General features: G+C 45.7%; 1 protein-coding gene across 1 annotated transcript in view; it reads left to right on the top strand.

Annotated features, from left to right (window-relative positions):
• The window catches only part of TXNDC16 (thioredoxin domain containing 16), a 53,966-nt gene that overhangs the window by 9,647 nt on the left and 18,980 nt on the right, over positions 1 to 25,339 (top strand). Inside the window, exons 8-15 of the mRNA XM_018558369.1 lie at positions 4,649 to 4,805; positions 5,289 to 5,455; positions 6,388 to 6,448; positions 8,564 to 8,678; positions 10,327 to 10,473; positions 14,365 to 14,424; positions 20,849 to 21,017; positions 23,979 to 24,115. Of these exons, the coding sequence (XP_018413871.1) occupies positions 4,649 to 4,805; positions 5,289 to 5,455; positions 6,388 to 6,448; positions 8,564 to 8,678; positions 10,327 to 10,473; positions 14,365 to 14,424; positions 20,849 to 21,017; positions 23,979 to 24,115 (1,013 nt within the window). The remainder of the gene's footprint in view (positions 1 to 4,648; positions 4,806 to 5,288; positions 5,456 to 6,387; positions 6,449 to 8,563; positions 8,679 to 10,326; positions 10,474 to 14,364; positions 14,425 to 20,848; positions 21,018 to 23,978; positions 24,116 to 25,339) is intronic.

Raw genomic sequence — 25,339 nt, 5'->3', positions numbered from 1 at the left:
TTATTGCTGTGTTCCTGTTGGGGAGATTCGCCCCTCTATTTGTACCATTGACCATTGTCATAGAAAAACGAAGGGGTAAAGGGAAATCTTCCAATAGGGACACCTATGGACAACAGCCTATGATGGGAATTCCACTCACTTTGAGAGGTTTTCTCTAATTTCTTGCACCTCTGGGGCAATTTCTCCAATGATACACAGACAGCAAAAAATATACTGGCTGGGGCAGTAGAGTGTCACAGGTTTCTAAGAGACGTTCATGACCCTTACCCATCTCCCCACCCGACTTTTAGAAACCTGGGATGCTCTGACCCAGAAAGCGGGCAGCAGACACACTGCAAACATTGTGCAGCAGAGCGGCCATGCTGCTTTGCCTGCCACCCCCCTTCGAGCATTTAACCCTTGCAGTGCAGTGGAGGCCCACTGCAACGGTAGCTTTTGAATGGCAACTTAAGCTGCAATACTCGCCTCCTCTCTGGTGCTCTCTTCTGCAGTAGTTGCTTTTCACCACTAGATGTCCTTAGATAATGGGTTGAATGACACCCAACATCATTCAGCCTGTAAAGGTGCCCATACACCTTACGACCATCGCAAGACTTTTGTCTTGCGATGGTCGTAAGCTTATTAAAAGCTCGTACGATCTGCCCATCTTGGACAGGCAGATCGTACTTGCGATCATCGGAAGCCCGCCCCACTTAGGGGCGGGCTTCCGATGACCGCAGTGAGGGGCGGGCTTCCGATCACTGCAAACAGGCAGTGTGCGCATGTGCGCACCGGTGCGTTCGGCAGTTGTCAAACAAGCAGGCCACAGGTTTTCAAGCCTGCTTGTTCGACGGAAGACGTGCGACCGTACAGTAGAAACGGTTGCACGCCTTCCATACACTGTACGATTATCGTACAATCGCGGGATTTCCCCCGATTCTCGTACGAGAATCGTACAGTGTATGGGCACCTTAAGAATGAGGATATACTGGGAGTGCAGAGAGTCATGAACCCTCACCTCAGGCCCCATATCATCACATCATTGCCGCTCTCTCTTCATCACTGAGGATGCCTAATAGTGGGAGAATGTCCGTCACACGACCGGCCACAAAACATCTGGAAAAAGTGAGTTTAAAACAAAAGAGCAAAAAATCCTGCCAGGGTACCTGAAGGTGGGGGAGGGGGGTGAATGAGGGACAGAGGTCAGAGGTCAGGGAGTTGGGCTTGGAAATCAGTAGGCTCTCCATAGGGTGGTTCATTTTATCCTAGCAGTGCTGAAACCATGACAAAAATCTGCCTGATGGGGACACAAATTGTAACCCTTGTAATGAAAAAAAATGTGTCTGCTGGAGTCGATCTCTAAGGGTGCCCACACACCTTACGATAATCGCGGGAAATCCCGCGATCGTACGATTAACGTAAGGTGTGTGTCGAAGCCGTGCGACCTCTACTACTGTAAGGTCGCACGACTTTTAACTTACGAACATGTAGCATGTTCGTAAGATAAAAGCCGGACGGGCCGGCGCACACTGTTTGTTCGGCATTGCGATGGTTGTAAGGTGTGTGCCCAGCCTAAGGTACATTGAGTGACATTCCTGACTCTAGCACTGGTGTAGTATCTGCTGGATAGTATTAGCAGGTCACCGAATGATTGCCCTTCTGCTTGAAGTTGCTCTTTTCCCTGGGTATGGGTTCCACCATTCTCCAGCAGAGGGCATGCTTGCTTCATCCTAAATCATTCAAAGGGTTCAGTGTCCATGATCTGCAGCACACGGAGCCAGTGTAAAGTTTGTGCACATCTTACACCTGTTTTTGAGGCACTTTTCTTTGCTGTAACCACACCTTTTTTGCATGCCTTTTCCAGGGAGAATGAGTATGTCCGTAATTCTAATGCATGTACAAACATTTGTAATGTGTTTTTCATGCTTTTCTGCTCATCTCCATGGGATCTTTTTTTTTAACAGGGTTATTTACAAAAGGGTGAAGAGTTTGGGAAAGGCAGGAGAAGTGAACAATCTAGGACAGTAGTAACCAATCAGCTTCTCTATTCAGTTTGATCAGTTAAGCTTTTGATAATCCCCCTCATTGTGTTGCATTGTGTGTTAGAGGCTAGTTTTTGACACATCATGATGCATTGGTGTGCATTCCCATTGACATTTATGGACCATATCAACCAGTGTGCTGCACCAGCCTAAAAAACATGCATGGGGCGCGCCTTCAGCAATCCAAAATATACCTGTCGACAGAGCCATAGCACTTAATTGAAGATTGAGAAACGTGAGTTATGATGCGTTGCAATGGATGAGTTGAAACGCACACATGTGAATGAGCCCTTCCAATAATAATCCCATCCATCGGTCAAATATACATTTAATTGACCAGCTAAAAGGGAACTCAAATTGAGTCCTATGCCCGGGTAACCATTGTATTCAATGAATATAGATCAATACAGATCACACTGTATATATAACAATAGGGAGTGCTAGACATATTGCAGAGGTATAGGCTATAAAAACACCCTGCGCAAACAGCTGCATACAATATACAGGTGAAACTCGAATAATTAGAATATCGTGCAAAGTTCATTTATTTCACTAATGCAACTTAAAAGGTGAAACTAATATATGAGAGAGACTCATTACATGCAAAGCAAGATAGTTCAAGCCGTGATTTGTCATCATTGTGATGATTATGGCTTACAGCTCATGAAAACCCCAAATCCACAATCTCAGAAAATTAGAATATTACATGCAATCAATAAAACAAGGATTGTACATAGAACAATATCGGACCTCTGAAAAGTACAAGCATGCATATGTACTCAGTACTTGGTTTGGGCCCCTTTTGCAGCACTTACTGCCATTACTTTTGCACAATATTCTAATTATTCGAGTTTCACCTGTAGTTGCAACACGTATACGACAGTGGGCCAAAGTGCTAACATACTGTATATGGCAACAAGTACCGCATAAAGTGTGTGCTAAAGCTGAACACCAGGAATGATCTATTCTTTATACTTACATTGGGCCAGCATAGTTACATACAATCCATGTATCACATCTGAAGAGATGCTAAAATTCATCTGTCTGTGTTATTTATTTCAGGTATCTACAGAGCCCGACAAGTTTACGCAGCGTATTTACGTAGTGCACATTCACATCAGTCCCTGCCCCCAAGGAGCTTACAATCTAAGGTCCCTATCTCACACACACAGGGCCCATTAGAGAGGACCCAATTTACCTTCCAGCGTGTCTTTGGCGTGTGGGAGGAAACCGGAGGAAACCCAGGCAAGCACAGGGAGAACATGCAAACTCCTTGCAGATAGTGATCTGGCCGGGATTCAAACCAAGGACCCTCAGTGCTGCAAGGCAGAAGCGCTAACCACTACGCCACTGTGCTGCCCTAATATATACAGCCAGTGCTCTCCTGTGCTGCTAGAGCAACTTGCCATCTGTATAGTGAACATAGAGAATTGCTTGCTCCTGTATCTGTACCATTCGGCGAACGTCTTTTTTTTATGAATATAAGGCTTTCTCTGATTGGACGAGGTGGTGGTGGTCGTGACGTTACCCCGTCTTTATAATGAATATAAGGCTTTCTCTGATTGGACGAGGTGGTGGTGGTCGTGACGTTACCCGTTCTTCCTCTCCGCCTCATCCAATCAAATATTGCTCTGTATTCATTTAATAGAATACAAGATGTTGTTTGAATGGTGGAAGTACAGGATTGAGTACTCGTTGAGTGTTCGGTATACCGATGGCAAGTCGCCCCAGCAGCACCCAGAACAATGCTGACTGTGGCACAAGCTACTACAGTGAATTTCAGCATCCCCAGTGGCCCTCCGGATGTGACAGATGGATCATTACATGTAACCCCGCTGGCCCAATGTAACTATAAAAAAAAAAATAGGACATTTCTGGAGTTCAGCTTTAAATGCCCCAATTTACCTATAGAAACTTCCATAACCCAAAGATGGTGTCTCTCCTAGATAATTCTGCAGATGAACGCCAGTACAGCATGACCAATGGAAATGATCGCTCCACGTGGCACCAGCCACTTCATCAGGAGTCTCATTATATCATAATTTTATGTACAGTTTTGCAAGAAATTCATGTTTTTTGTTTTTTTTTTAGTTTTGGATAGAGAAGGAAAGTGTTAAAACCTATTTTGGATTTGTATTGCTGCTTGTGTCTTATGTCTTGGGAACTGTGGATAGAATATGATAGGAAATCCAAACTTATTCTATTGTCACCGAAACAGGATGTCAGGGGAAATCTTCTAATGGGGACAGCTGTTCCAGGGACAGTTGTCTAAGACGGGGTGGTCAACCCTGGTCCTTCAACTGTTGTGGAATTACCAGTCCCATGAGGCACTGCATGAATCCCAGAGGCAGGGGTATAATGGGGTTTGTAGTTAAAGCACAGCTGGAGGGAGGGAGTTGCCCACCCCTGGTCTAAGAGGATTTTTCCCTTCACTGTAGGAAGATTTCCACTCTCTTCTGATTGTGTTTTCAGGACAAGGAGAGAAGAGAAGGGAAATCTCCCCAACAGGACATTGACAGCCAACAAAACCTGATGGGTATTTTAACCCTTTCCTGTCATCTGATACTTTACAGTTGCGTTTACATATCTCACAGGGTGCTAACTGTTCTGTACGGTTTGAATTATAGCACGGAGGAGCCCAGCCAGGTGTCCGCAAAGCTTTTCTTCATCCACTGCAAGTCAGAGACGAGTGTGAGCCACAAATGCCACCGAACTATGTTGGAGCATCCGCTGACAACCCTCAACATCCACCGCTTCCTGAAAGTCATGGGGCTCCCCCTGGTGGTAGGTTTGAGCATAGCACAGCATCCATATTTAAGTCATAGCCCAGCTCTCTTTAGAAAACATTAATACCTGTAACATATAGAGCAAGTATTTTACCAAATACAAATTTCCTGGCTAAAGGATGTCCAGCATCATCTAATGCTTTCCTCCTCAGCCTTACTGGCTTAGGCCCCGCCCCTTTCCTTCATTGGATTACAGGTTTTTTTATTCCAGGAGGCTCAGTGTCACTTGTGAGTGTTACCTGGGGTGGTCGGCCTGCTCAGAAGCACTCACTCCTTCAGACTGACCTCCACCCCAGTGGCATCACAAGGGGGCTGCGGCCCGCACCCAGGTGACAACATTGGAGGGGTGACACCAAAATGACCGACAGTCTTCTTTTGACAAAAACAAATCATGTGAAGCTCAGGATGAAGGGGGATTACACGAAGGCCTGGTGCCAGCACATTTAAACCTTACAAATAAATGATGTGTGTGGATTTTCAGGGAGAAGTTTCCGGAGATGCAGAAAAGTTCAACAGTGTTCACCTCCAGCTCGGCCTACCTGCGATCTTCATCGTCGGCCAGCAGGAGACGTATGGCGCTGATTTGGAGACGGCTGAAGAAGTGGCACGGCAACTTCTGGGGAAAGCTGGCGTGGCCATTTTACTCAGGTAATGTTACTGGGACAAGTGGCACGGCAACACTATCTAAACCCAAAAACAAAATGTATTTTATTGCAGCTTAATAATCCTTAGATGTGGCAGCTGCATTAACTTTCATTTCCTTTGTTTTCACCTGGTGATCCTGCCAGTAACACACTTCCTGTCCTAGGTGACAACGCTTACTGTACTTTATCTATCTCCTCTCCTGGACTGAAATTCCTTCCTCTGATATCACTGTATACTGCGAGCTCCTCACAATGTGCATTAGAAGCTGCAGCAAGTCAGATAGAGCCCGCCTCCTTTTCCTGGCTGGAGAATGTCCAGCATCACCTTGTCATTTCCTCCCCAGTCTGACTATCCCTGGACCGCCCCTTTCATTCATTGGATTTTAGTTCATTAAATCGTGAAGGCTCAGCATCACACGTGGGCATCAGCATGCAAATACAGCCTGCCTAGGGATGCCCACTGTTTAAGACTGACATCCACCCATCAAGACATTTTTGATATTTGCATACCTCCTCCCATGAACTAGCCCACTTCTTAGGGCTGAGGGTTCTTGAGAGGAGAGCTGAGGCCGGCCCCTCCCACCAACCATGATCTGGCTGCATTGCATAGAGCAGGGGCGGGGAACCTCCGGCCCTCCAGCTGTGGTGAAACTACAAATCCCATGAAGCATCTGTCTCTGCGAGTCCTGCCTGTGGCTGTGAGAATCTTGCAATACCTCATGGGATTTGTTATTTCAGCACAGCCGGAGGGCCAGAGGTTCCCCACCCCTGGCATAGGGAAACACAGAGCTTCAGCGATGACATCACTGAGTATAAAATAAGGTATGTAGTGAAAACAGAAAGGTTTTATTTAAAAAATCTAATTTGCATGTTGAGAACAGGAAGGCAAAATATAAGTAGATTAAACTTCAGCTTCATTTTCTTTGTTTCCCTCAGGGAGAAGTCTGGCATCCAAATCCCTCCCGATACCAATGTGGGCATAAAAAGAGCAGAAGAGGTGAGCGGTGTGCAACACTCCAGACAAGTAAGCTCATCCAGAACTGATGTCCTGGTAATTGGGACCGCAGCAGGGAGATCCTGATGCTAAAGTATCTTTCTCACTCCCCACATCACCCCCAGTCATTGGTGCAGGGCAGGTCATAAGCGGGCTGTAGACACGATAGCAGCAGGAGTCAAACTTTGGCCCTCCAACTGTGATTAAACTACAAATCCCATTAGGCATTGCAAGACTCTTAACAGCCAGAGGCATTGCACTTCCAGAAGCAGATACATGATGGGATTTGTAGATTCACATCAACTGAAGGGGCGATGTTTGGCTACCCCTGCATTAGAGGGTGTAAGAATGAAGGCACATTGTGATGGCTCTCAGGTATTTCTGCAGTCCCTCGATGCAAAGAGTGTAGGCCTATGGAGAGAGATGGGGAAAAGTGCTGACGATGACGGAGGTGGTTTATCTGGTTGGCAGGACACTGGGCAGAACGTCCCGGGTTACTAAGAGCTGGTTGGAGAGATGTGACTGGCCCTTACACATCTCCCAGCCCCACTTTTAGCAACCTGGGATGCTGTGGCCGGAAAGGGGAGGCAGGCACACAGCAAACATTGTGCAACAGAGCAGCCATGCCGCCCTGCCTGCCGCTCCCCCCCCATCACGAGATGCCATCTGAGGCAATAGCCTTAAGCTGCATCATTATAGGGCTGGCCCTGCAAAAGAGATAATATTATTTGTGCTGTCTTTTCAGCTCACAGGAAGTGACAAGGACTTTGTATTTCTGGCAAGATCTACAGGTATTTTCTGTACTTGCTGAAAATGTTCTTAGCCTGAAAACAAGAAAACTAAGTTAGCAAATACATCTAAGGCCCAGCAAGCTTCATGGTTTTGGGTTTGGATACACTTTAAGGGCCCATCTACACAACAGTGACGTTTCACGTAAAGCAGTGGTTCTCAACCTGTGGGTCGGGACCCCTTTGGGGGTCGAATGACAATTTGCCAGGGGTCGCCGGGAGTCTCCCGCTATTAGATAGCGGTTCCCGGCCGCCCGGGAGAGAAACACTTTCTCCCGGAAAGTTCTCTGCTTGGAATGCATAGCTAGATTCCTATTGGCTATTTCACTTTGCAATAGCAAACTAGCTATTGCACCCGCCCACTGCTGCTGTCAATCAGCAGAGGGGGACCTGCAGTTCTCCATTAGGTCCCCATCTAGTGATTATCATCATTATTATTAATAATAAAACCTGACACCCTCGGCTTGTGTTATATGGTTTGCCATTTTAGCTGTTACAACAGTGGTTCTCAACCTGTGGGTCGCTGTGTGATTTCTGCTGTGCTCGGTGAGAGTCCTCCTCAGCCCTCTCCTAGCGTAGCAGTGTCAGTTCTCCCGCCACGCCGCCAGATGTCGCTGCAGCAGCCGCGTCAACCCCAAATTTTACCGTTGGGGGTCACCACAACTTGGCAAATGTTACCAAGGGGTCCCGGCCCTAGAAAGGTTGAGAACCACTGAAGTAAAGAGTCTGTTGGGTTAAAGGAGAACTATGGGGTCAGGGCTTTTCCCCATAGTTCTCCTTAGGGTCACGGGAGGACACAAACTAGCGTCCTCCCGTCACCCTAAGCTCAGTATACCGCGAGCTACAGCTCGCGGTATACTGAGATGCCGCAGCCGGAGCAGATCCCGACATCGATGTCGAGATCCGCCCAGCTGCGTGAGTGACAGCTGGCTCTGCCTATCTAGAGGCAGAGCCAGCTGTACCCGCCCCCTCCCCCGTCCGTTCCGCCAGTCAGCGCTGGCAGATTGGAGCGGGGAGGTGGGAATTCAGCCCCTCCCCTGTCACTGCAGAGAGCCGTGACAGGATCGAGAAGTGAGCGAACGCCGGTATGTGTTCCCTCACCTCCCGATCTACTGAGCCGACCTGTGACAGTCTCCTTGTCACACGTCGGCTAGAACTATGAGGTAAGTGAAAAGCACTCACCTCATAGTTCTCCTTTTAAATCGTTAGGGGATTTCATTCTTTGGCATCCAGCGACAACTAAAATGAATGTTTTGAACGGGCTGGAAAGTTTTTGGGATGGTAAACATTCACTTCCTATAACTACCAATCTCCATGGCTTTGCTTACAGAACTCTCCAGTGAAATACATGAAGTTAGAGGACATCCAGCAAATTCTGAACCTTCTACATGTTACAACCAAAGAAGAAGCCGCGGAGGAAACAAAAGATGAACCCGCTGACCCCGGTAATGTTTGTATTGAAGTGTAACTCCACCTTCAGTTTTAGAAATATTCTCTTGTGCTTTATTATATGTCCCTGCATTCAGAAACATATAGGACATGGCTTTTTTTTTTTTTGCATTGGTATATGTAAATAAATCCTGTTTCTGAAATTAAGAGTGGTCACTGTAATACACTATATGGCCACATTTTTGTGGACACCCGACCATCACACCAACTGTGTGGCCAAAAGTATGCGGACACCCATCCAGATTATTGCATTATGGGGTTTCCAGTGAAGGGTACTGTTAGGGTCTATGTTAACGGCTTTGGGCTTGTGTTGATGGCATCTGTTTGAGGCACTTCTGAGATCATTCAGAATTTATTGACAGGTGCATTTGACCTTCAGTTGTCCTCCTTAAGACCTGCATTTTACCTTTGGCATTCCCATAGACTTGTATGGAAATGCAATTCTCGCTTAAAGCCAAACTCCGGGATAAGCAAATATCTTAATACAAGAGTCGTGTATTCTTTATGAATCTTGGTGAGCTTTGTGTATTTCTTCCAGATCTGTGCAGTAATTCAGTGTGAGACTTGGAGCTTCCTGTAATACAGACTGGTCACTGCTCCTCTCTCTGCTTGTACAGGGTGGCTGGTCTTGTCTCCGCCCCCTACTGTAATAAAGACCGCTTACTGATGCTCTCTCTCCTTGTGCAGGGTGACTTGTCTTGTCTTCGCCCCCTCCTGTAATAAAGACTGGTCACTACTGCTCACTCTCCTTGTGCAGGGTGACTTGTCTTGTCTCCGCCCCCTCCTGTAATAAAGACCGGTCAATGCCGCTCTCTCTCCTTGTACAAGGTGATTAGTCTCGTCTCTGCCCTCTCCTGTAGTTTTCTGCAGGGAGCCCGTACTGCATGGGGCTGTCCGGGTCCCCCTAACAGCTCTACTCTCTGCACAGGCTAATGACAGCCCAGCGATTATGTCGCTGCTAGTTTTACAAGGCAATAAATTGGTTTGCAAAGGCATTTTGTTGCACAGAAAGTGGATTTATATCCTTTGTGACTATTAAGGAATATATTGAAATGAAAGTTTTTGTGCCCAGAGTTCAACTTTAAACCGAATGAAAACCCATCAACACAGGAATGCTTCAGCATATATAGACATTTTAGACAACTGTAAGCCATTGGGAGGAATCACACCGTGCTGCAGGGGTAACATGCATTTGACCCATCCGACCAGTCTAATACTCACAGGTGGAGGGAAGGTCAGCAAAGCAGTAGCATTTAAACACATGGGTAGCCGAAAAGATAAATATATCACCTCTTCTTTTAGCAGGTATGTTATTGAATAGCGGTGGATCAGTGCTGCATACATGTTACATCATTTTACATATATAGTCATACATGTTACACGTACTGTATCTTTGAATGCAACAAAATGCGCTGTAACTGCACTGCAATTTATTTTGGCTTCGTTCTCTCTGTATACCCTTGCTCTGTTTGGTTTAGTCTGCACATTTGCAGTCCATAAGACATATACTGTAGGCATCTCCAGACATGAACCCTTTTCTGAAAAATGGCTATGTAATTTTTCGTTGCGGGAATGGTATTTAAACACGTGTCAGCGACTTGTAAATATTTAGGTTTCTGATCCTTTTTTTTTCTCTAACCGCAGAGGTCCAGGATGATGAGGTAGCGGAAGCCGTATATAGAGACAAAAATCGCAGCTTACCATTGCAGCTGGTACCTTCCATGACGGATGAGACATTCAAGATGGTTCCGCTCAGCCCCCGTCACACAGCTGTCCTCTTCTATATGAGCTGTAAGTTTCCAGATGCATTCCTTCCTGGTGGTAGAAGTCATCGTGACAATGTAAATATATGTCAGAGTGTTTAGTTCTGTGTTTAGCTCAGCGCTGACAGAACATATATATTAAAGTCCGAAATGGGTCTTCAGAAAGGAATATTGTGACGCTTATGGTGCCCATACACGTATGTACATACTGATCTAAATGGGCGATACATTTCCGATTTCAGAGGATTAATCAAGTCGGTTGCGTCAGGCTCACTTCTCCATTCCAAAGTGCTGCATTCATTGCTAAAATACATTTAGCTTTCACCCAGCTGTGTCTGTAGCACCTAGGTGAGGGTAACATCACCATCCTCTCGGCAAGATCCTGGAAGTGATGAGGATCCCAAAAGTGAGAACACCATCCTGTACTGGGCTGGAGTGTCTTCTCACAAGCTATGGGATACTTAGGGGGTTATTCACAGAAGAACCGAAAGATCCAGCTGTAGCTTCGGCTGATCCTTCGGCTCTCCTCAGCCGCCGGAGACCTTCAGTTCAGTCGAACCGAAGGGAGGCTGTACGGGCTATTCACAATAGCCCGCACAGCAGCCGAAGGCGGCTGAGCAGCTCAGCCAAACACATATGCTTCAGCTCGACTGAGCCGAAGTGACAGCCGAAGCTGCAAATGACAGCTGGGCAGAGGTACCAAGCAGAATAGCCTAGCCCAGTGGTGGCGAACCTTGGCACTCCAGCTGTGCCAAAACTACAAATCCCAACATGCATCTGCCTCTGGGAGTTATGTCTGTGGCTGTCAGAGCCTTGCAATGCCTCATGGGACTTATAGTTCCAAAACAGCTGGAGTGCCAAGGTTCGCCATCACTGGCCTAGCCCAATCCCGCTTGGTAGCATTCGGCTATTCACTCATTGCCGTTCGGCCCCTATGTGAATAGGGGCGAAGGGCAGCGAGTGAGCTGCTGAAGCTTCGGCTCAGCTGATCCAGATGTTGGAACAGCTGAGTCGAAGTCCTTCTGCACTTCGGCTCAGCCGAACATGCTGAGCATGTTCGACTGACCGAAGGCAGCCGATGTACGGCTGATTTCAGCTGTACTGAGCCGGAGTGAATAGCCGAACGTTGTTCTGCTCACTTCACTTCGACATGGTTATTCACACGGCTGCCTTCGGCAGTTTTGTGAATAACCCCCTTAGTGTTTTCAGGATCTCACCGAAAGGATTGTGATGTATGTTTTGATACTTCTTGTTCAGCATTAAAGTTGAAGTACAGGGAGAGTAACACATACTCTCCCCAATACCTAGAACCAGCATGGACACTGCAGATATCCAACGTTGGCTCTAAGACCAAGAACTGTCCGATCACATGACCAATGATCAGTCAGCTCTCGGTCTCTGCTCCCCGCGTAGAGCAGTAACTATCAGTCACTGGCTGCTGCAGGAATTCCCCACATTGTACCTCCAGGGCAAGCCTGAGCTACAGAAAGGGGAGGAAGCGGAAGCGGCGGGCTCCGGCTCTCAACTGTGCACAGAGAGGCAGAGCCACTTGTCAGGCAGCCGAGAATGACCCCCACAATATTGTCGTGATCCTTCTCGGCCATGGCGGATAATGAATTTTGCACTGCACAGCAACTGTGTAGAGAGAATGCATATGGTAGCAGTCAGTTGCCAGTATAACAGCTGTCACCTGAATTTGTTTTTAAGCCCTGATGAAGGAGGAACTGTGAGCCCCAAAATGCATTAGCTTTGTACCCTTACATGAATAGAATAAAGAACACTTAGTGGACTAAACCAATTGGTGTGTCACGTTTAACTTTCTAATGTCTTAAAAATTCTTCTGGAGATCTCAATGAACACCCCTGCAGACAAAGAGCTGCCTCCTAGTAACTGATCCTTTTACACCCGTCCATACCAGGGCTCCAGTCCTCCTACCAAATGCAGTTGTAAAATAGAAATCAATGCTTTTGGGCTTGTCTATGCATTGGGACTTCGTTGACCAATGCAGCCCAATGCATGTGGTGCAAATGAGCCCTTAGTGCCAAACATTAATCCCAAAAGAGGGGAAGGAAAAAAGTAGTTGTGCAGCATTTTGGAACTTTGCTGAAGTCTGGCAAGTTGCTATGTGTATTAGAGCCATCTTTCCATAGTGTAGTTTGATACTCAGCCCCAGCAATACACAAGAGGCTGAACATGGCTCTGTTGTTTGTACAGAGCTGCTCACTCCATGATATCTGTATATATTATAGCTACATGACTACATGACTGAGAGCATATGCCAATAATTGCAGGTCAGGGACGCAGGGAACGGAGAATCCATCATGTTCTGGGAATCTGTGGGAGATTCTAATTTCAGATAATCTCACCATTTTTAGGCAGTTATTAATTAAACATCTGTGTGCATTTATATTTATATTTACAGTGCTGTAAAGAAAATCTATAGGTTTTGATATTTTTGTTATATACACAGCGGACTCGACCAGCTTAAAGTGAACCTTACCAGTGAAAAAGTTTGAGAAGATGTAATGTTACAGAGTCGTTGTCACCTTCCACATTTAAGGCAAAGTGACACTGTCTTTACAAAAAAAAACCATGCTCCATTGATACTCATTATGCCTGCACTCCTCTACTGCTCCTTTCTCCATCACAGCTTATGACCTCCTCCTATGTTACAGTGCTCAGGTCTAGCAGCTAATTGCTAGGTCCAAGCACTGTCATACGACTAAAGAATTGACCTTTCCTCTCTAGCATCCAACCCCAGCTGAGGATTTTAGAGCTAGCTGCAGCAGAGAAAGGAGCGGTGGGGAGCGTTGGCAAGGTGTCAATCCCCATAGACTTCTATGGGTCCATCTTCCTTGTGCCCATAGACTTCTATGGGTCCATCTTTCATGTGCCTTTATGAGGCCTGCCTTGGGCCTCATAAAAGTCCATGGGGATTGACTGTGCAGGTGTGGCCGGTACAGAATAGATGCTTAAAGTGCTATTTTGAATATCTTCATTCAGTTGATTTGGAAAGGAAAGTTCCAGTCCTGCAGTAAAGGATTCTTACCTGTTTGTTTGCAATATTCCCGACAATGTAGATGGCCGTGCATGTATCTGGGGGGAAAGAACATCATCCCCATATGGCCAATTAAGATAGTCAAAGATCCTGAACCTAGAATAAGACTGGCGGAAGATGTAGACACCAGTGAGGGAGCTTGCAGACATTGCATCGCTAGAGAGAAGGTGAGTATAGTTCTGCTTTAAGGTTGTACGGTATACCTTGTGGCAAACCTTGACATGGAGGTATTAAAAGAGATCTACGTGGTAAGTGTTTTTCCCCATAGTTCTCTTAAGGGATTAACGGGAGGACATATACTAGCGTCCTCCCACGACCCAAAGCTCAGTATATCTCAAGCTCGCGTTATACTGAGACCTCCGCAGCCGGGACGGATCTCATTACTGTCGACATCCACCCAGCTGCGTGGGTGACAGCTGGCTCTGCCTATCTAGAGGCAGAGTCAACTGTACCCGCCCCCTCCCCCGTCCGTTCCCCCAGTCAGCGCTGGAGGATCGGAGCGGGGAGGGGGGGAATTCGTGCGGGGAGCAATGACTGACAGTCACGGCTCTCTGCAAGGAGATGATCGAGAAGTGAGCGAGCGACGATATGTGTTCACTCACTACCCGTTCTATTGAGCCGACGTGTGACAGTTTCATTGTCACACATCGGCTCGAACTATTTGGATGAGTGATTTTCACTCGCCTCATAGTTCTCCTTTTAAGTTTCCATCAGGTTCTTGGTGGTGAGGAGCAAACTGGTCTATTAGGAGGTGGGTAAAAAGATGTATTTTCAACCCCCCCCCCTACCCTGGAGTACAGTTTACATAACCTGTTAGTTTCCTTATTATAATATCAAGTATTTTTTATCTCTAATTTGCAGGGGATCCCGTGTCATTGTCGTTCCTGGAGTCAGTTACAAATATGGCAGCAAAATACAAAGGTATGAGGTGATCTCTTAGTGCTAGTATATAAAACATGTCTTGAAATGAACCTTGATGTCTGGTAGAAATACATGTCAAGAATTGTGTAACGAAAGTGTCCTTTGTAAAGGCATTTAAAAAGAAAAAAAAGTCAAACAGCATCTGCACATTACTGTAGCAAAGACTCTAACATTTCGGAGTGCAGTTTCATAAATGAAAGGAACAATCTGATTGGTTTTTGTGCACACCTTATTGCTTTGGATTTTTAGGGTATACACACTACTTTCCCAAATTCAACTTTACTTTAGATCACTGGTGGTATTGAGCGTAAGCATAACAACTTGAATGGATTGGGTGACTAGCAGAGAAATAGATGTGGTTGTGTATATAGCCTTCCCCTTATTTAAAGTGACACTAAACTCAGGAATGGAATCTTAAAAATACATTCAGGAACCTCAACTAATAACAACAATGTATCTTATTTGTGTATCACTCGGCTGTAGATCCTCCAATCATCTCTGAATTGGTGCTGACACTGTCCTTCCTTCTGGAGGGTGACTACTTTTATTCCCCATGGTCCCTGTGTGTGTTGTAAAGTAGTCACCGCTCCAAGCTCACTCCCGGGATGGACTACAATCTCATGTTTAGTTCACAGTCAGGATGGTCCACTTTTAAAAGACAGGTTGATAAATAAGGCCCGCCAGGATTTAAAGCCCATTTTAAGTCACAGAAATAGATATGCATTCAGATAGACATTGAACTCACAACTACATTTTTATGGTCTTATCTGTATTATTATAACGATGCTGTTCAATAGGCACCACAAAATATCCAGTGCACTCAGTAGTCATCACTCAGTAATTCACGCAGACCTGGTCAGACACTCCCCTCCCTTTCTCTGCAATACAACTCTGTGTGAAGACACTTGTGCTGAGCGAAGTGTTAATTACTTAGCTATGCAAACACTTATAATTTATAACATACATGGGGTACGTAAAGAAATGCACGGGTGTCCCTAGACATTTGACACAGGAGGGGGGGGAGGGGTTGCGGGTGTTGGTAGCGCTTGTTACCTTGGGGGGTGGCTCTGGCTCCGTCTGACATCCCGCCCAGCTCACTGATATCCCTGGTCGCCAGGAAATGGACAGGACGCCAGCCAAGAGCATCACAGGTTGCTAAGACTTTCAAGCAACCTGGGATGCTCTGGCCACAAAGGGGTGGGGGGGTCCGTGACCCAGGCTGCCTTATTATAGGAATGGCCCTGAAGAGGTGAGATAGTGGGAGACTTTGCGCTTTAATTGCCTCATCCTTTATTTCCTCTATTTCCTGAAAATTCTTAATGGTCTATTAACTTGAAAACAGAAAATTCTGTAAGGGATTTCCACAGCTAAAATAATGAGCCACATTGTCTTGGCATGGATTTAAAAGCCGACTCACTGTAATAGATCCGGTATACTTACCTCTCCTGCATCTCGGACACGGAGTGTAGCTCCGCCCCCGGTCCGCCAACGTCACGCTGCTCCGTCGTCCTCCTCAGCTTAAGCAGCGAAGTTTCACTTGTCCGGCGTTCCTGCAATGGACAAGCTCTGCACAACCCCGCTCTCCATCCTGAAGCTACAGTCACTTCTTAGCCACCTACAATTGCGCCCCTGCACACCTCATCCTTCGGGGCTTGCTGGGACACATGGTGCACCACGCCTGACTGCAGTTCATTGCTCTACAGCCTTCTACACCCATTGCTCTACGGCCACTGCAGCCAGCAATCAGCCACTGCAAGTATCTCCATTACGCTGGACTTTCGTCCCGCGATGGTTGTAAGGTAATTAAAAGCTTGTACGATCTGCCCATCTTGAACAGGCAGATCGTACTTGCGATCATCGCAAGCCCGCCGCGCTGAGGGGAGGGCTTCCGATCACTGCAATGCTGAGCAGGCAGTGTGCACTTGCGCACACCGGACCGGGTGGCATTCGTCTTACGTGCACGCCACAAACCCGACGAAAATCCTAAGATTTTCGTCTGGTTTTCCAACGTGCTCGTAAGACAAAAGTAGTGCGACCGTACAGTAGAAACGGTCGGACGCCTTCCATACACCTGCCGATTATTGTACGATCGCAGGATTTCCCGCGATTATCGTACGATAATCGCTAGGTGTATGGGCACCTTTACAGCAAGATCTAGCTTGTGTACAACTAACAGCAAGTATTCAATTACCACAGGTGATTATGTTCATGCAACCCTACTGACTTTGAATTTGCGATGTGAAGCTAATATTACAACCTTATCACTGCTGTTAAATGCTCATTCAAACTACTAATTCTAAAGGTGGCCATACACTTTACAACCCTCGCAAGACTTTTGTCTTGTGAGGGTTGTAAAGTACTTAAAAAAACGTACGATCTGCCCATCTTGGACAGGCAGATCGTACTTGCGATCATCGCAAGTCCGCCCCCCTGAGGGACGGGCTTATGATCACTACAATGAGGGGCGGGCTTACGATGTCTGCAAACGGGCTGTATGCGCGTGCACACACCGGCCCGTTCGGCAGTTGTCGAATCAGCAGGCCACTAACTCACCGAGAATCGTACGATTCCCGGCGGGTTTTCTAGCATGCTGGTTCGACGGAAGACGTGCGACCGTACAGTAGAGACGGTCGCACGCCTTCCATACACTGCACGATTCTCGTACGATCGCAGGATTTCCCGCGATTCTCGTACGAGAATCGTGCAGTGTATGGGCACCTTAACCGTGTGATGTGAAGTGAACATTGCAGTTACCACAGCAGTTACATGCTCAGTTAGATTAAATATCTGTTAACCCTGTGATGTGAAGCCACTATTACAAACCTAGCACTGCTGCCACATCCCCATTCAAACTATTGATTTTAGCTTTGTGTTATGCAGTAACCATTGCAATCACCTCATCAGTGTAACGCTCTTCCAGTATAAGTGATTATTACTCATGTGATGTGATGCTGAATAGTGATGGGCTCGGGCGTGTTTGCAGCTCCACGTGCCGAGCCCGCCAGGAAGCTGACAGCGCCGCAGCGCCAAACACAGGTACTGAGACATTATCCCGGTCCGCAGCTGCAGAGATCGGGAAATGTCTCCGTGCCTGTGATTGGTGCTGTCAGCTTCCTGGCGGGCTCGGCACGTGGAGCTGCGAACACGCCCGAGCCCATCACTAATGCTAAACATTACCGCTGAGACAACTTTATTAAAATAGAGACTGCGATAATTGTGAAATAAAGCTTTTGACTTGTGAAGGTGATCTCCGCAGCTGTGTTCCATCTCCAGTCTTAAGGGGTATTATACCCATATAATACCATTTCCTGGCATTTATAAAACACAATGTCGACTCCACATTACCTTAGTGAGAATTGACTTTGGATATGCAAACAGAGATCCAGTTTGTGCCATATTAGACCACCTTGCGTCACAATGGCGAGAAGCGAGCGGTTTATTTTGACGGTGCCGAATTTCCAGTATTGTTTGGTGACTCTAGATGTGTTTATCTGACTCACACAGAACGTCAGTTTAATGGCCCCTCTGTTTATCTGAAGTATGGGAAAAGTGAATTCTTTCCCTCTGTGAATAAGACAGGTTAGGCTGCTCTGTATGCTGCCATTGACACGCATGCTAACTGAGAACCCGACACTTCAGATCTTGTAGAAAGATTTAAAACAGTGTTTAATTTGACAATTACAAAGTCTGATTTTTTTTTTCCGGTTGTCATCACCAAGGGAGGTTAAGAAAATAGCTGGTATCCAAGTGCATTCAAATATTTGAAAATATACGTACAATAGAACTAAAAGATATGAAGTCAAATGTTGCAGTCAGGGATGCTCCTATAATTAGGCAGCTTAAAGTGACATTAAACCCTCAGATTTTTTAACGTAAAACAATACTGTAATGTGCGCCTTACTGTAATCCATGGTTGTTTCCCTTCTCTTTGCTGCTCTTCCTTTTAAATCTGTATCTGTTCTCATGCTCTGCAGAACTTCTGTTTTGCAGCAGACTGCCTTGTCTCAGAAAGGGATACATGGTGTCTGTGTGTAGGTTTGCTACCTGAGCCAGCTCTACAGGAAGAGGCACTCAGCTGCAAAGGGAAGTTCTCCCCAAGCATGAGAAGACATGAGGATTTAAAAGGAAGAGCAGCAAAGAGAAGGGAAACTACCATGGATTACAGTAAGGCGCACATTACAGTATTGTTTTATGTTAAAAAATCTGAGGGTTTAATGTCACTTTAAGGCTGTCGCCTCTGGTGGCATCTCTTTCGGTCACGTGGGGATGGCGGCAGGCAGAGCAGCATGCACAATGTTGGCAGTGTGCCTGCTGCCCCCCACACTGGCCAGAGGATCCCAGGTTGCTAAGAGCTGGGTGGGGAGATATGTAAGGACCATACACATCTCTTCGTCCAACTCTTAGCAACCTGGGACACTCTGGCCGGCGTCCCGTCCAGCTACTGGTAACCAGTGACGTCATTGGCTGCCAGGAGCTGGGCGGGATGTTCTGACTGGGCGGGCCACCAGACAGAGCCTCCCCCCCATGCGTCTCCTCAGGTGGCAAAAAGGCTGGGGACACCCCTGGCTACCATGTATAGCCAGCACTTTAAGTTTTGGATAGAGTAGGGAAAGGGTTAAAAACTCTGCTAGGATATTTTCATGCTGTTTGTGTACCATTAGGGAAATTTCCCTTCACTTCCTGTCTGCAACAGGATGTTTAGAGGAAATATCCCAAAGTGAGATTTCCCTAGAATAGGTGTCCTTTGTAAGATTTCCTCTTACCTCTTGACACAACTGTAAACCTTTGGATTTTCCGTCACTTTTTTTTTTGGTCACAAGTTTAAGTAGAGCATTGGAAACTTGACAGAGGGTCTAACCCACTCCAAAACCTGGAGGCCACATACCCACAAAAAAACATATTGGTGCAGAGACCGTAATGTGGGCTCCATTTATATCCTGCAGAAGCAAGTCACCCGTGGTGCACAAGCCAGCTTGACAGCAATTGCTGGAAGTGTGGCCTTGGATGATGGGAATCCTTCTTGCTCTTTAGTGCTGGTGATGAGTCTAGAGGTCAAGGCACGGGCTCATGTAGTCTTTGACATCACTGGTTGCCAAGAGCTGAGCGGGATGCTGACAAGAGCATCTCAGGTTGCCCAAGAGCTGGGCAGGGAGATGTGTATGACCCTTACACCTCTTCTCCCGAGTCTTAGCACCTCGGATGCTCTGACTGGCGAAGGGGGGTAATAGTCACACTGCAAACGTTGTACAGCAGAGCAGCCGTGCTGTTTTGCCTGTCGCACCCCACATGACCCAAAGAGATGCCGAGACAACAGCCTCAACCTGCCTCATTTTGGGGATGGCCCTGGTTGGCAGACACTTTTCACCGCAAAACAGGAAGTGCTTCAGTAAGGGCCTTCCTGGCAGGACCAGCAGGGATTATTTTAATGAAAGCTTTAAAAAGATGTAAAACAATATTTGGAATTACATTAAGATGTTAACGCTTATATCACATTTTATTGATTGGCTTTATATCTACTTTAATCTTTTTTTTTGTTTTGTTACCTATCCCAAGAACAATAAGTCTGTTTAAAGCTTGTATCTAAATGTAATGCGTCCTCAACTGCAATTCCTCAGCGAGTTATTTTTTTATGGACGGAAGATGATCTTACCTTAACTTATGAACGTTGATAATGCCATTTGTTCAACACCGGAATGTGTAACACACCTACACCTGAGAAGAGGAAACACACCTACATGTGAGATTTTACATATTGCTTGAAGACCACGCACATACCTGCCCATGGGAAGGACGGGAGGTGACAGTTACATTGACATGCAACGCAGCCGCCTTTGTCTGCCACATAGACATCTAGGTGAAAGGCTGCACAGGTGTTAGAGCCTTTTGTGATAGGGACATGAATCATTCACCGGAATGTGATTTACAGCTCTCTAGGTATAATTTGGATTAAGGATACACTGATGTCACTGTGACTCTGGCACCCAACAATATTGAAACTGAAGCTGTGTAAACTCTTTTCTTTCACATACAGTGTATTCTTTACTCCAACCTGTCCGTCTATCTCTCACTCTGACTGCCTTTTTATCGATCCCTTAAGACTCATCTCTTCAGGGAAGCCTATCTCACCTCAAACTAACCACTCAACCATCACGTTCTCAAACAATTCATCCCCACACAGCTACCGCCTCATGTATCACTTCCCCCTCCCTTTTAGATTGTAAGCCCTCAGGGGCAGGGCCCTCCTTACCACCTTGTCTTGAATTGTATTATGATTGTAATGTCTTCCTTATATTGTAAAGCGCTGCGCAAACTGTTTGCGTGATATAAATCCTGTATAATAATATGCTGTGTAGAGATTCAGGAGAAGGGTGATATAAAGTAGTGTATTTATAATCCCTGATGGTCTCCTTTTTCCTTCTTTTAGACCTCCTGGATGTGTCTTTGGCCCGAGTGAACTGTGCGGACTGGACAGATGTCTGCAGTAAGGAGAACATCACCACTGTCCCTGTGATAAGAATCTACCAGGCTGGACAGGAGCCATTTCTGTACACGGGAATGATGGGAACCGATGAACTGGCCAGCTTTCTCATGCTGTAAGGGTTTAAGGTTTTGCAGGATTCGTGACTTATCTGTTTATTAACTTACATATGTAAATGTTGTACGTTCAGCAGTTATTTGGATTCAATACATTTCTTGTATGGATTTAAAGTGTACCTAGACCCAGAAACAAAAATGTAATTTGTTGCAGATTACCAGTCCTCAGATGTGGTGGCTGCCTCAGTTTTCACTTTTCAGACTAAAAACATTTGCAGCCAGTACAGAAAATACCTGTTGATTGTTCCGGAAATCCGGGTCCTTCTCACTTCTTGTGAACTTAAAGCAAAGAAGATCTCCCTACCATCCCTCCCTCTTACCCCCCTGTGACCTACCCTGCTAGGTGTTTAGTTTTTCTTACCTCGTGAAGAAAATTATGCTCACCTGAGTCCCTCCATCTAGTTCCCTCACTGATGTTGTTGGGACCGCTAATCCAGTGTAAAGGTGCCCATACACCTTACGATTATCGGACTAAACTTTTCGTCCGATGATCGAACCATTGTACGATTTTCGTACGACGGCCCCATCTTGCCCTGATGATCGCAAGATTAATTTAGCCGCAATTAACGAAAAGCACCTGGACGAAATGCGGTAATTGATTTGCCGTATTTTCGTTAGCGCATGCTACGTAGATCGTACGACTGCGTACACGTACGCTGCGTAGATCGTACGACTTTTGACGGACAGAAACGCCAGCAACCTTACGACAATCGTAAAATCTAGCAAAGTTTTCAAACATGCTTGACCGTCAAAAGTCGTACGATTGTACAGTACTGTCGGTCGGACATGCAATGCATACGATTATTGGCTGAAAAGTCGATCGCATACGAAAATCGTCCGATAATCGTAAGGTGTATGGGCACCTTTTAGAGTTACTGCCACCGGCCAATTCCTTTGGCTCTCCTTGAACTGATGTCCATAGTTTTCTGGATCCTGAGAGGACCCCTCCGGTGGACAGTCAATTGGAATGGTCCACGTCGCACAGGCAGTGGTGGGGATGGAGGAGGTCACATGGTCCATACTCAATAACCCTGCTCCTTTAAGTGGAGCAGAGAGCTGTCATGATAGCATGCATTGTTGAATATGCCTTGCTAGGGAGGATTTTCAGCAGACTGTGTCTCTTTAAATCACATAGCGGTTCTTTGTACAGTGACATGGATGGAGCATTCTCTGCAAGTGATTTTCCAGGTCCACAAAACTACCATGACGTTTACAGCACACATTCCCTGTTGGATTCTTAAACTATGCCTCCAAACAAAAGTTGCCTATAGGAACTCAACGCCTGTCAGGTCAACACTGCTTGTTAGATAATAAAAATCTTTGATCGTTATATTATGATGGGAACAAAACCAGGTACTCTGACAAGGAGATCTCACTATTTGAACCCAACGATACAAAATATGAAAATGACAGCAGGTGGATTAACCCACCAGACCTCAACTACTGCTAGACTATCACTTTTTGGTGGATTGGCACTTTAAAGTTCATCTTTAAACCATTTCCTACCCCATAATTGCTATGTTTTTTTTTTTTAGTTGTTATCGCTTTTTTTTTTTTAAACGCAATATTGTCTCTAAAGAAACAGAATGGACATTCTCAAAGTAATATCTCCCCTACATGACATCCGACTTTCTGACCGTGGTAATGGAGAGCACATGTGAAGCATGGTAGACGTGCCTGTTGCTTTACATGTATAATTACACGTAATTCCTTGGGTCTGTAAGCTGACATTCTGCTCAGAGCATGTATCACGGACGGAAATTAGGGGAAGCTGATCATTGAATAAAGGCGTAATAAAATAAGCACGCAATGTAATTAGGAAGTGGAGAGGTCCAACAGACTGCAAAGATTCTGCAGAGATACATCTTGTTATGATTAAAGATTGGTGTTCCAGGACATCATTTTTGTATGTTTCCTTGGTATACATCAGAGTATAGGCAGATGTAAAAGGCTGACATTTAATTAATGTACCTATACATTGGGAAATAATGAAATGGATTTTGAAAGGAATGTTTTACATTAGACTAAAAACTCCCCAGCCTCTCTCTTAGCCTCCAAACCTATTCTAAGGCAAACCCCACCCAAGTGCCTAAATACCTCTTTCTGACTGTGGCGGCCTTCCCTTTCCCCTTATCTCTACTCTCCCCTCTCTAATTTCCCCCCTACCTTCCTTCTCTCCCTTCCTTTCTCTCATTAATCTCTTCTTTTTTCCTCTCCTTTCTCGCCCTCCCCTCTCTTGCCCTTCCCCGTCTCCTCTCTCTCTAGCCTCCCCTCTCCCTTTTTTTTCCAGCCTGTCCTTCCCACTTTTCTATCCCCCCTTCCCTCTCCTCTCTTTTCCCTCTCCTCTTTCCTTCCGTTTCCCCCTCCACTCTTTCTCCTGTTTCATCTTCTCTGCCCTTTCTCCTCCTTTCTCCCTCTCTTTCTTCTCACCCCACTCTTCTATCCTCTTTAGCCTTCTCTCCACTTTTTTCTTCCCCTCCCCTTCCTTTTTTTTCTTCCCTCTTTCTTTTTTTCTCTCCTCTCCCCGCTCTTCTTCCCTCTTTCTTCTTTTCTCTCCTCTCCCCGCCCTTCTCCTTCTCCCCTTTCTTATTTTCTCTCCTCTCCCCGCTCTTCTTCCTTCTACCCTTTTCCCTCTTTTCTTTCTCCTATGCCCGCTCTCCTTCCTTCTCTCCTCTTTCCTCTTCTCTCTCCTTTCCCCACTCTCCTTCCTTCTCCCCTCTTTCTTCTTTTCTCTCCTCTCCCCACTCTTCTTCCTTCTCCCCTCTTTCCTCTTCTTTCTCCTATGCCCACTCTCCTTCCTTCTCCCCTCTTTCCTCTTCTCGCTCCTCCCCCTTCTCTCTTCTCCTCTCTCCCCTACCTCACTCTCCGCTTTTTCCCTCTCCTCTATTCTTTATCCTCTCTTACTTTTGTACCCTTTCTTCTTTTTTCTTCCTATAACACAAGGTGTTTATTATTATCAGGATGAAGCAGGAATGCCCCCTGCAGCTGAGTACAGTGGAAGAAGCAGAAGAGTATTTGAGTGGAAAGATGCCAAAGAAATCATTACCGGATGATCCTGTTTTAGTGCTGGGAATATTTACCCCCGACATGGACAAAGGTATATCACAGGGGGTTTCAGAATAGCGATTATGGGAAATAATTATGAATAGTGCTACAATTGGAAGTCCTGATTACTTTAAACTAAGATTTTGAATTGAACCTTTTAATTTTACTGCACAGCAGAAATGTAGGCAATGGCACCCTATCACTGGTATGCAAAATGGAAACTGTTATCATAGGAAAGGTCTGTGTGACTTCTACTCTAAAGGGGTTCAATTTTCAATGAATATTGATCACCCCCTCACCCCATCTTGGGCATACACACGCAATTGCATAAAGGAGTACCACTGCTAAAGCTAGAAGTAGGATCCTTGCTCCTCCATTATTTATGTTTCCAGGATGGGTTCGGACCACTTTGGGACATGTCTTCAGATTATTCTATGCTACCACCTTTTGTTTCATGGGAGGAATAGTTAAAATCCCCTTTAAGCTGGGTATAAGCAAACACCTATATGGTTTATGCTTTCTACTAAAGGTACACTATACAGCCCAAACGTTAGTGAATACCTGACCATCACACCTACACTATATGGCCATAATGTGTAGACACCCCTCCACACTATTGAGTTCACATAGTTCCAGTGAAGGGTTTCCTTAAGGCTACCACATACAAAGACATTTTAGACAATTGTGAGCTTCCAAACTTGTGGAAACAGTTTGTTGAAGGCCCTTTTCTGTTTCAGCGTGACTCTTCCCCTGTGTACAAAGCCAACTCCATAAGGACATGATTTGATGAGTTTGGTGTGGAGGGACTCAAATGACTTGCACAGATGGATGGGATGGATTGGAATACCTAAATGTACAAAAACTCCACTGAGCTGAAAAATCTCATGAAAATATAAATTTTGCCGCATATTATTGGCCATGGTTTTGAAATAGGAACTCCAAAAAGCTGAGGTGTGATGGTCAGGTGTCCACAAACTAGTGCCTTATAGTGTATATCCTCTAATTGCATGTATTGTATATAATAACCACACATGTTGGTGAAACATAATATTATCTACAGTTTCTTATTTTCCATGACCAATGTTTAGTCAGTCTCACTGTCTCTTTTACTGGTTCCATGTCTACGTGCATTTGAGTGAATTTACATTCCAGTTATTCACGATTACAACCTCTGTAATGATATATGGATTACTCTAATACGAGAGGTCACATACAGTATGTTGTATCTGCGATATCCCTAACTACTACAAGGAACTGACCCTTTGTACGGACTGTG

Source organism: Nanorana parkeri, unplaced genomic scaffold, assembly GCF_000935625.1.
Source record: "Nanorana parkeri isolate BGI_ZX_2015 unplaced genomic scaffold, ASM93562v1 scaffold335, whole genome shotgun sequence".
Lineage (NCBI taxonomy): Eukaryota > Metazoa > Chordata > Amphibia > Anura > Dicroglossidae > Nanorana > Nanorana parkeri.
The sequence above is the reverse complement of the archived record's forward strand: the minus strand, read 5'-3'. Positions and strand labels throughout refer to the sequence as shown.